The sequence below is a fragment of the Gadus morhua genome, chromosome 2, assembly GCF_902167405.1.
Source record: "Gadus morhua chromosome 2, gadMor3.0, whole genome shotgun sequence".
Lineage (NCBI taxonomy): Eukaryota > Metazoa > Chordata > Actinopteri > Gadiformes > Gadidae > Gadus > Gadus morhua.
In genome coordinates this window covers 6,288,967-6,300,459 of record NC_044049.1, presented here as the reverse complement: position 1 = coordinate 6,300,459, position 11,493 = coordinate 6,288,967, and the positions used below count along the sequence as shown (strand labels likewise).

Genomic DNA, 11,493 nt, shown 5'->3' with positions numbered 1-11,493 from the left:
TCCACAGATGATTGACTTGTTTAATTTTCATGTCAGTACTTCTAACTCAGTGGCTGTAAGCGGGTTATGATAAGGATTTCAAGTAATTTTGCAAAAATGGCAAAAAAAGCGAATTCCATACCCAACCTTTAATTTAGTCCTATTATACAGGTATATTGTATGAGGGCGCAGTCATTCTTCTGAGCCACTATCCAGGCCCTGCTTTTTCACAAAAACACACATATCCCTAACAGCATAGTTTATTAAGGGTCAGATGAAACCTAAGTGAGGAAATAACATCACATTTTAGAATTATTAAGTCTCAAGGGAGATCTACTGCTCAACATATTTTAGTTTACAAATGTGTGTGGGTTTATAATATGTTTTTGAATGTGATAATGCGGTAAGGTTTGTACATTTCCTCCATTCCCATTTTGTTGAAGCAGAACCTCGGCCACACAAACAAAATATGAATTTACAAGATTGTATTTTATTTCAGTTCAAAACATTCAATTTACATTTCTTCTTCCCAACGATCTCGGCAGATTCAAATCCGCAGTTTCTATACATATAAGACCTATTTCTGCAAGCATCTGAAAATACTTTTATTGCATCAGATAATTAAAGTGACATAAACAATGTTATATATATACAAATATTCCATCTAACTCGCAACAATAATATGGAAAACGTTAAACAGCAATTGATTTGGCCTTGCATGAACATATTTACATCACATGTCAACATTTGGCCAAAGTGCTTAGCCATCATATAGCATTGTAAAGAAATACCCTTTTAAACCATAACAGTTATATTAATCATATTCCATTCAGTACAACAGTCTGCTTTAGTCCACCTCCTCGATGGTGGGCCCCTGGGGGCCAGCTCTGGCCTGCTCTCCACAGCTGCCTGCTGGCACTCCCCCCTGGTACAGCCTGGAGATGATGGGGCTACACAGCTTCTCCAACTCCTTCAGCTGGTGTTGGTACTCCTCTTTCTCCGCTAGCTGGTTGTTCTCCAGCCAGAGGATGGCCTGCTCACACTTCTCCTCCACCTTCTTCCTGTCCTCCTCACTCACTCTGTCCTTCAGGTTGTCCTCCCGCAGGCTGCTCTTCATGTTGAAGGCGTAGGACTCCAGGGCGTTTTTGGCCGCTATATTCTCCCTCTGTTGCTCGTCTTCTACCTTGTATTGGTCTGCTTCCTGAACCATCCTCTCAATGTCTTCCTTGCTCAGCCGGCCCTTGTCGTTGGTGATGGTGATCTTGTTCTGTTTGCCCGTGCTCTTGTCCACAGCAGACACGTTCAGAATGCCGTCTGCGTCGATGTCGAAGGTCACCTCGATCTGAGGTACCCCTCTCGGAGCGGGCGGGATTCCCGACAGCTCGAACTTGCCCAGCAGGTTGTTGTCCTTGGTCATGGCTCTCTCTCCTTCCAATACCTGGATCAGGACCCCGGGCTGGTTGTCAGCGTATGTGCTGAAGGTCTGAGTCTGTTTGGTGGGGATAGTGGTGTTCCGTTTGATCAGGGGCGTCATGACTCCTCCGGCCGTCTCGATGCCCAGGGAAAGGGGCGCCACGTCCAGGAGCAGCAGGTCCTGGACGTTTGCCGACGTGTCGCCGCTGAGAATGGCGGCCTGCACCGCGGCGCCGTAAGCCACAGCCTCGTCTGGGTTGATGCTCTTGTTGAGCTCCCTGCCGTTGAATAAGTCCTGCAGGAGTTTCTGGATCTTGGGGATTCGCGTGGAGCCTCCCACCAGGACGATGTCGTGGACCTGGCTCTTGTCCATCTTGGCGTCCCTCAGGGCTTTCTCCACAGGTTCCAGGGTTCCCCTGAAGAGGTCTGAGCACAACTCCTCGAAGCGTGCCCTGGTGACGGAGGTGTAGAAGTCGGTGCCCTCGTGCAGAGAATCGATCTCGATGCTGGCCTGAGAGCTGGACGATAGGGTTCTCTTGGCTCGCTCACAAGCCGTGCGCAGCCTCCTCAAAGCCCTCTTGTTCTGGCTGATGTCCTTCTTGAACTTTCTCTTGAACTCCTCCACAAAGTGGTTAACCAAGCGGTTGTCAAAGTCCTCTCCACCCAGATGAGTGTCTCCGGCCGTGGACTTCACCTCAAAGATGCCGTCTTCGATGGTCAGGATGGAGACGTCGAAGGTGCCCCCGCCCAGGTCAAAGATCAGGACGTTGCGCTCGCTGCTCTTGCCTTTGTCCAGACCGTAGGCAATGGCGGCCGCCGTGGGCTCGTTGATGATCCTCAGGACGTTGAGGCCGGCGATCACTCCTGCGTCCTTGGTGGCCTGACGCTGGGAGTCGTTGAAGTAAGCTGGAACCGTGATGACGGCGTTCGATACCTTCTGGCCCAGGTAGGCTTCGGCAATCTCCTTCATCTTCACCAGGACCATGGAAGACACCTCCTCAGGGTAGAAGGACTTGTTCTCCCCCTTGTGCTCCACCTGGATTTTGGGCTTCCCCGCGTCGCTCATCACCGTGAATGGCCAGTGCTTCATGTCCGCCTGCACCACCGTATCGTCAAACTTTCGGCCAATCAGGCGTTTGGCGTCGAACACGGTGTTGGTGGGGTTCATGGCCACCTGGTTCTTGGCTGCGTCTCCGATGAGTCTCTCCGTGTCTGTGAACGCCACGTAGCTCGGGGTGGTCCGGTTGCCCTGGTCGTTGGCGATGATCTCCACTTTGCCGTGCTGGAACACCCCCACGCAGGAGTAGGTGGTGCCCAGGTCAATACCGATCGCTACACCCTTAGCAGCAGACATCTTGCTGAGGATAGCTGTCTGGGAGTTAAAGGTTTAAAGATAAGCCTTAGAATTATGTTTTCCAAATATCAACACAAACTATACTTAAAAAGAAATTATACTTATTGACAGTTCGAGGCTAAATAATTATGTAATCGTCAAAGAAGTATGTCAGGCCGATAAGATCTCAGATATTTGTAACACAACTGAGCAATTAATTAAAAAATGAATTTAGTTTGGCCTAACAATAAAGACTAACATTTCATTCAAATAGTTGGGAAGGGAATCTTTAAAAATAGGAAAAGTATCTTTGATCGGTCGGCATAAATAAAAATGTAGGCAAACGGCAAAGCTTTTCTCTTTGCGTAATCAGAAGGTTGTAGCGTACTTACTAGTTGTTGTTGTTATTGTTAAGTGTTCCGTGTAGAAAGGAGCCCTTGCTCTGTCTCTTCGCCCGTCTTGGATCGCTGTTGGGATTAAAGCTTTGCTTTGGATGTCCGACTACTCCTCCGTCAAACTTTATATAGCGTCTCTCTGCCTTCTGGACGCTTCTCGACGCTTCATCCCGTCTGGCCAATGGGAGCGGCGAGCGACGTTTTGGTTTCCGGTTTTCTGAAGTGATCATCGCCCTCGTTCCTGAGTGGTTACAGAATGTTCCTGAATCGTCCCGAAGGTTCCTGATTCGTCCCGGCTAGCCGTGTTTTATGTTATTTATTTATTTAGCTTCTGAACTTTCCATCCTTTTACCCAGTTTTAATATAATTATATAATATGTCCGTTAGCCTATATTAAGTTTTCCTGGCATATTGAACTTCACTTCAAGAATACTCTCTTTCTATATCGAACAATCTAGAAATCGATGTGTGTGTATTTGTGTGTGTGTGTGTGTGTGTGTGTGGGGGGGGGGGGGGGGGGGGGGGGGGGGGGGGCTTGGGAAATAAATATAATTTATGTTTTCACTTCTCAAGCTGTTAAACCGAAAAACCCTTTTAAATTAATGGGTTCTGTTATTGAATACACTTACGTATAAATTCCCTCGTAATAGTGTATGTTATAAGTACAGCGCATTCGACAAACGGTTAGTATGACTGTTTAGTGGTTAGGGTGTTTGACTCCCAGGCGAAAGGTTCTTGGTTCAAAACCCAAAGTCAACAGTCTACGCGTACCCATCATGATCCGCAAATTGCTAGTTAATGACTTGTATCTGAAAAGACAATGACTGTAAATTACTTTCGATAAAAGTGTCCACTAAATAAATGGTAAATTAATAATAAATGATGTCTGCAAAAATGAATCTCAGGTCATATCTGACGTCATCTGTCACGGCCGCAACGCGAGAATAACAGACCCCCTCACTGTACTCTCGCGATAGGAGGAGGACCAGCGCGAGAAGAACGGACACAGGCAAGGCACAGCAATATTCATATTTAGCAACAACAACAAGCATTATTAATTGATTATTTGCGTTAACTATGACGAAGACGGAGAAAATAGTGTTGCAATCTCACTGAAACAACATATTGGAGTTAGAGGAAATACGATATACAGGTAAAGATTGCGGAGAAATGCATTGTTGTGGGAGTAAATCTTGCTGGTTTATTAATAGCAAGCTAGCGGGCTAGCTAGCGTCTCATTAGCGCATCTCTCAAATAATCTTTTCCTTTTTTGATTTCAAATGTGGATGTTGTTGGTTGACTTAAGTTCACTATTTCCTGATGGCTGCTGCTGTTTGCGTTAGTCATTGCAGACTAGTGCGTTTAGATGTGCGGTATAACGGCAAGGTAATGCTGTGTAGCTGTTATTAGCTAGCTAGCGCTACACGTCTTACAGAAAAGCTGATAAAATCACAGAGACTAGATTACACACACACTGGTTGCGACCCCCTGATCTAAAAGTATCATCTGTTATAACCTGACTGAACCTCTGCTGTGTGTTCAACATGTAACCTGCTGCTCATCTCAACCACACTCCTCCTTTCATCTTGCAGCGGGGTCCCATCACTCGGTCACAATGGTGAGCAGTACATCATAATTATGGTAGAAAATACTCGTTTCGTACATTAAATGCTAGGACATCATGGCAAACATGTGTGATTTGACGTTTAATTCAATTACATAGATAAACTGTGTGCACCCTGAAGCAGTAACATAATTGATGTATGTGTCTATCTAATATATACTCTGTTTACTCCACAGGCTGTATCTCTACTGCGTGTGTGTGGTCATCTGTAAAGACAGTGTCTGCCTTGTTATCCCATCTCACGTATCTCTCGTCCACTCCCTTACTCCCTTATAACAGACAACTATTTATATTAAAACTATACTCCTATTTTAGAAGATAATGTAGCACGGAGCCTTCCCTTGTAGAAACCTGGGCCTCTACAAACGCCTGTCGTTGGGCTGTGTTGCGGTGCATTCTAACAATTCAACTTTAAATGGAAATGAAGGCAACACTAAAGATCACACCCACGTGCAAATTACTAGACCGATGTGCAGTGTTTACCCCTGTTCCCCTGGCCCAGCTGTGCAAGCCCTCTGCACTGTCCTCGCCGGTCTGAAGTGATTGGATCCTTCCTTGTTCAATCACAGACCCCGGCCAATCGGAGCATGAACGGCTCACTCCTGACCCCGCCCAGCCCTAGGGCAGCCAGCTCCTCCCCCCTGCCTCCTTCCCCATCCCCTTCCCCTCCCTCCCCCTCTCTCCTCCCCCTCTCCTCCAGACCCCCTCCTCTGCCCCCGCTCATCAGCCCGCCCCCCCAGGGCCCCACCTCCTCGTTGTCCGACACCCCCACGCCCTCCCCCTCCCCTTGTCTCAGCTGGACCGAGTTCTGCGAGCTCCACGCCCGCGTCGCCGCCGGCGACTTCGCCCGCCACTTTCGGGCGTTCCTCCAGGAGAACCCGCACTACTCCCCCGACGCGGCCGGGGCCTTCTGCCGCCGCTTCACGGACCGCTTCGTCCGCCACTTCCAGAGCGAGTTGGAGGGGACCGGCCCGCCCAACTGCGTCTCTGGCAGGGAGGACATGGGGAGCTGGGCTCCCCAGATAGACCCCCCCTCCCTGGAGGAGGAGGTCGTCTGCCTGCTTCCCCCGCCCGGGGGCCTGCCACGGCCCGGGGCCCCCGGGGGCCTTCCGCGGCCCGGGGCCAAGCAACCCCCGGCCCGGCTGGTGCTGGAGCACCGCGGAGGCGACCGCTTCCAGGACTCGTACGCCCACACCCAGATGCTCCCTCCCTCCTCCTCTTCCTCCTGCTCCTCCTCTGTGGGCGGGAACAACGGGCGACGGGAGGAGAGGGGAGGCGTGGCGGCTGGGAGCGAGGAGGCCCCGGTAGAGGAGGAGGAGGAGGAGGAGGAGGAAGAGGAGGACAGCTGGCTGGGCGGGGTGCCCGTCGGCGAGGACGGAGAACATCCGGAGGAGAGGGAGGCGGAGTCTGCGGAGGACCACGCTGACTCCTCCCTCTCCTCTCAGAACCCTCCCCCCTTCTCCTCGACCACGCCCCCTCCGGGCTCCAAGGGCAACGGCACGCCGAGTGGGTCCAAGGGCAAGCTGAAGAAGCGCTTCTCGCTGCGCAGCGTGGGCCGGAGCGTGCGCGGCAGCGTCCGCGGCATCCTCCACTGGCGGAGCTCCTCCGGCGACGCCCCCCAGAGCCCCCTCCCCTCCAGCTACAGCTACACCATGGGGGTCCACGACGCGGCCCCCTCCTCCGCCAAACGGACCTCCGGCACGCAGCCGCCCACCCCGACCTCCTCCATGCCGGTCTCCCTCTCCCTGCCGCTGTCCCTGCCCCACTCCTCCTCCTCCTCCCTGCCCCCCTCCTCCTCCAGCAGCGCCACCTCCCTCTCCCTCTCCGAGGCGGCCCGCGACCGCCGCCGCAGCAACGGCGAGGGCGGGGAGAAGGAGAAGTGGAGCCACCGGCTGGACAAGCTGAGGCTGTCCCGCTCGCCACCGCCCTCCATGGGCCTCCCCGGCTCCGCGTCCCTGCCCCCCAGCAGCGCGGGGGCCTCGTCCCTGGGGGCCTCGGCCCTGGGCCCCAGCCGGCGGGCGGGCCGGCTGGTGAGGGAGGGCGGGGTCAGCGTCAGCACCACCAGCGACGAGTTGCTGGGGAGCCACGGCTTCCCGGGCTTCTCCTTCGGCCTGCTGCACCACTCGGCTGCCGTCGCCGATGGCAACGGGGCCTCGGGCCAGGCCGCGCCCGCGCCGGCCCTGACCAGCGGAGGGGGGGTGCCCTGGCGCGGCGGACGCTGGCACAAGTGTCGGCTGGTCCTGAAGGAGAGGGAGAAGGAGGGGGCAGAGCGGGGCGAGGAGTACTACCTGGAGTTTTTCATCCCGCCCAAGGTCGGTCTCCTTCTGACACACAGAACCCTCTCTATAGAATCCTTGCATCCCTTAGAACCCTTGGAATGAATCCCTGACTCCAGAACACTCCTCTAGAACCCAAACCCTTCGCTAAGAACACTCATGCAGGAACCCTAGAGCCCTGAACCCTTAGAAACCTTATCATACTCCCTTAAAGTAAACAGCAACACTACTATACTATTTATGTTACTATCGTAATCTAACACCCATAACTACCTTACAATTATTTAATTTATTTATTGATCAGGATGCGATAAACTTTTGTAGAGTCATTTAATGGTCCATCTCTCAGAACCTTTTAATTTTAAGTGCAAGAAATTGGATCACCTCACAGCAATGAAGCCTTTTTAGCTGTGTCATGCTGCTTAATATATTGTGACAAACATTATTCCAGATATTTAGCATAACGTATGATATATTCATAGATAAATTATATTTGTAATTTAAATAATTGTCATCTTGATAGCCTTCTTTAAACTTCCTCAAACTAGTCCAAATAAATAAGTATAAATAAGTGCTATTGGATGAGCTGCAGGTTAATTGTTTCCCTGCTGTATTCCAGTATCAGGAATGCTTCTGTAGGGACCACATGATAAAGCCTCTTCTTCCACTGTTCAAAATCTCCCAAAATCGATTTTATCTTTATATCCCGTTCCAAAGTCTCCCTCATTTATGGATCGTTTACAAGGTTTTGGTTTGACCAAGGAAAACCTGATTCAAATGATGTTACTCTAGCTTATACTGTGTTACTCTTGCTTTATTTAAAATGTATTTGAAATTTATTGAAGTGGTTTTTTAAACTATGTTAGCCATATTCAATATATCAACCTAACTCAATAACTATAGCCTTATTTAACTTACTTAATGTAAACTGTGTTGCTACAGGCCTCTAGCTAAATTTAAGAACTAAAACTTGTTTATTTAAAACGTTGTTCTCCAAACATCTAACTTTATTTACATTCATTAAAACTGTGTTCCTCTTGGCCTCCAACTTTATTCAACGTTGTTCCTCCAAGCTTTTAAGTTTATTTAAAATATATTCTCCCAGGCCTATGCATTCATTTAACCTGTGTTCCTCCTGGTCCCCCACAGTATTTAACCTGTGTTCCTCCGGGTCCCTCACGGTATTTAACCTGTGTTTCTCCTGGTCGCTCACGGTATTTAACCTGTGTTCCTCCTGGTCGCTCACGGTATTTAACCTGTGTTCCTCCAGGCCTCTAAGCCCAGGGTGACGGTGGCCTGCTGCTCCATGGTGGACGTGAGGAGCACCACTGCCCTGGAGGTCCCAGACAAGGAGAACACCTTCCTCCTGCAGGTGACCTCCCTCTCCTTCTCAACACAACCCACGCCTCTGTTCTTTAAGCCACCTAGTTACCTTAAAAATGTATGATAACATTTGAGTCCTTAAATCTTTTGTGTGTGTGTGTGTGTGTGTGTGTGTGTGTGTGTGTGTGTGTGTGTGTGTGTGTGTGTGTGTGTGTGTGTGTGTGTGTGTGTGTGTGTGTGTGTGTGTGTGTGTGTGTGTGTGTGCACGCGTGTTGTTCTCCCTCAGCTGGAGGGGGCGGTGCAGTATGTGATCGAGACGCGGGACGCCGTGCAGATGAGGGCGTGGCTTAGTGACATCAGGAACGGCATCTGTCTGAGGTAGCCATGCGATGGGGACGTCAAGGAGCCGATCAGACATCCGTCTCTTTCCTTACAAGGGACTCTAGTTGTTGATAATGGGTCTCTTTATTTTGCCATATATTGTAATGTTTTGTTTGAGGGGGTGTGTGTGTGTTAAGTTATGTGTGTGTAAGTTTGTGTGTAAAGCTGTGTCGTGTTGGGTCTCCACTAGTGAGCAGGATGAGGGAGAGGGCCGGTGCGGGGCCCATCTGGACATCAGCGGCACGCCCGAGTTCGGCGACCGCCTGTCTCAAGGTGAGTCCAACTGCTTGCTCCAGCATCCAATCACAGCGCTGCTCTGCCTGCCTAGGCTCACAGGCCGGATGCGATTGGTTTCTTTATGGTGACTGGTCCGCCCACTTTACCGCCAGGTGTGGTAGACGTTACAAACTATTTTAAAAATGGACTCTATAGTTAGGATCTTTCATCGTCTAATGTGTGAGCGAGGCATCGACCAGCGTTACCCAGTGGACGGTAACGACTAGTAGAATGATCTGTTCACCATACATCTGGGTGGACACTCCCACTTGTGATGTCACAAATGGGTCATCATGATGTCTCAAAGGGGTCAACATCACACCTGACAGTAAACTAGTGAAGTTTAACTTGTCCTGTAGCAAGTCGTCAAATCTCTCATGCAGTCAGTCAGACATGACCACTAACCAATCAAACTATCTTCAGTGTGTTATGGAGGGATCGGAGGCTCCTCCCCTTTAATGGAGCCCCTCCCGCCTGAGCTGCCTCCCCGAGCTCCCCTCGACGAACCAGACGGCCGCCTCCTCGGAGGGGGCGGGGCTAGCCTTGGAACGCCCTTCGCAGAGACTCCCGACGCCACAGGTAAACACCTGCACTTAACTTGTACGGTACTCTTCTCTACTATACGGTTCTTTACTGTACAGGTCGACACCTGCACTGTCCTGTACTGTAGCCTCACCACCTCGGGTTCACAATTAACCCCCACCCCCTCCCCCCCCGCAGGCTCCTTCCTGTTCTCCGAGGTCACTTCCTCTGAGACGGTGGAGCACCCTTTGAGCGAGTGCCAGTGGTTCCACGGGACCTTGTCGCGTCTGAAGGCGGCCCAGCTGGTGCTGGCCGGGGGTCTGGCCAGCCACGGGGTCTTCCTGGTGCGCCAGAGTGAGACGCGTCGCGGGGAGTACGTCCTCACCTTCAACTTCCAGGGCAAGGCCAAGGTGAATGTTTGACCTTTGACCTGGTTTAGTGGCCATTGGCTGTTGTGAATGACAGTTGGAAGGCTGTGTGTTGGTAATGTGTCGTTCTGAAGATTGTTGTGACTGTGTATTGTAAAGTTGTGTGTTTTGGAACTGAGGGCCAAGCTACGACCAGGTTAGGTTTGACCTTTGGCCTGGTGTGGTAACCGGTAGGCTAATGAGCATGCTAACCCACCGTGCCCCCCCAGCACCTGCGTCTATCCCTGAACGAGGACGGCCAGTGCCGGGTGCAGCACCTGTGGTTTCAGTCCATCTTCGACATGCTGGAGCACTTCCGGGTTCACCCCATCCCCCTGGAGTCCGGGGGGGCCTCCGACGTCACACTCATCAGCTTTGTAGGAGCTACCGCCGTCAGACAGCCAGGTACACACACACACACACACACACACACACACACACACACACACACACACACACACACACACACACACACACACACCTGGTTTACCTGGCTGTCCCTCACACACACTGTGTGTGTGTGAGGGACAGCCAGGTAAACACAGACAGGTGCAGATAGAAAAACACAGACTGAGACTACAAAGAGAGACAGCCAGATGGAGAGAGACAGACGGGTATACTGTGAAATGATTTATTGTATTCAATGTAAGGTGTGTGTGCGTGTGTCACATGATGGCTGTATGATGACATCAGGACCAGCAGAAAGACATTTTAATGTGATGCCCCCCCCATTCCGCCTCCGTCATGCCTTTGACCTCACTGTTGTTGTTGTTGTGTATCCGTCCCATCATCCTTTGCAGGCCGGGACAGGGCTGGCAGCCGGCCAACAGTTTGTGAGGTCATCAGCACTCGTCATCCTGACTCTCCATCAACCCCCATCTCTGACTGTGTGTAAGTGAGAGAGAGACCCGGGCCAAGAGAGAGAGACACCTTTTTAGAAAGAGAAAGAGTGTGTTTGTGTGTGTGAAGTCTGGACTGATTCCATGACTCTTAAGACTCATGACTGCTGACTCCTGCCCGACAAAAGCTCACCTGCTCTCATTTGCTTTCTCTCCCCCTTTATCGCTTTCTTTCTTTCTCTCTCTCTCTCTTTCTCTTTCTTTCTCTCTCTTTCTCTTTCGCTCACTAACTTTCTCTGTTTCAATCCCTGACCATCACTCTTCCCCTTTTCTCTCTCTCTCTCTCTCTCTCTCTCTCTCTCTCTCTCTCTCTCTCTCTCTCTCTCTCTCTCTCTCTCTCTCTCTCTCTCTCTCTCTCTCCGTTCCCTCTCTGTTTCCTCCTCTCCTTCTCCTTTCTCCCCCTTCCTATCTCTGTTTATATTACTCATGATCGCTCTCTTCCCCTCTCCCTCCCTCTCTCTCCCCCCTCCCTCTCTCTCCGGGCGTGCGTGGTTAGACTTGACCAGCAGACCCCGTAGCCCCCCCCAGCCCCCCCCTCCCCCGCTGCCCCCCGGTCGGCCCCCGCCCCCCACTCCCCCGCAGGAGCGAGGGAGTGAAGGAGAGCTGGCAGGAGGTGTGGGACCAGGAGGTCCAGCAGCAGCAGGAGGAGGAGCAGCAGCAGCAGC

At 51.3% G+C, this 11,493-nt stretch overlaps 2 protein-coding genes across 3 annotated transcripts; one reads left to right on the top strand and one right to left on the bottom strand.

Moving 5' to 3' along the window:
- Positions 1-449: 449 nt before the first annotated feature.
- LOC115535376 (heat shock 70 kDa protein 1) lies at positions 450-3,338 on the bottom strand. 2 transcript variants are annotated; one of them, XM_030346500.1, is made up of 2 exons: positions 3,119-3,338; positions 450-2,772 (listed from the first exon to the last, which is right to left on the bottom strand). In XM_030346500.1, exon 2 carries the CDS (start codon positions 2,744-2,746, stop codon positions 827-829), a length of 1,920 nt encoding a protein of 639 aa, XP_030202360.1. In that variant the 5' UTR covers positions 2,747-2,772; positions 3,119-3,338; the 3' UTR covers positions 450-826. The 2 variants fall into 2 exon arrangements, with proteins under 2 accessions (XP_030202360.1, XP_030202371.1); XM_030346511.1 differs by having other exon boundaries at positions 450-2,764; positions 3,118-3,254.
- A 465-nt stretch (positions 3,339-3,803) lies between these two features.
- sh2b1 (SH2B adaptor protein 1) lies at positions 3,804-11,493 on the top strand. The gene is made up of 11 exons (XM_030346484.1): positions 3,804-4,273; positions 4,713-4,738; positions 4,921-7,056; positions 8,291-8,392; positions 8,630-8,721; positions 8,915-8,997; positions 9,424-9,579; positions 9,721-9,932; positions 10,160-10,334; positions 10,730-10,820; positions 11,325-11,493. The coding sequence occupies exons 3-11, from the start codon at positions 5,332-5,334 to the stop codon at positions 11,344-11,346; spliced, it is 2,658 nt and encodes an 885-aa protein (XP_030202344.1). The 5' UTR covers positions 3,804-4,273; positions 4,713-4,738; positions 4,921-5,331; the 3' UTR covers positions 11,347-11,493.

Excerpts from the sequence above, each read along its gene's own strand:
- LOC115535376 (XM_030346500.1), bottom strand. The coding sequence starts at position 2,746 with ATGTCTGCTGCTAAGGGTGTAGCGATCGGTATTGACCTGGGCACCACC.
- sh2b1 (XM_030346484.1), top strand. The coding sequence starts at position 5,332 with ATGAACGGCTCACTCCTGACCCCGCCCAGCCCTAGGGCAGCCAGCTCC. Across the intron at positions 9,933-10,159 it reads ACTTCCAGGGCAAGGCCAAG|CACCTGCGTCTATCCCTGAA; the intron begins GTGAATGTTTGA and ends GTGCCCCCCCAG. Across the intron at positions 10,821-11,324 it reads ACCCCCATCTCTGACTGTGT|ACTTGACCAGCAGACCCCGT; the intron begins GTAAGTGAGAGA and ends GTGCGTGGTTAG.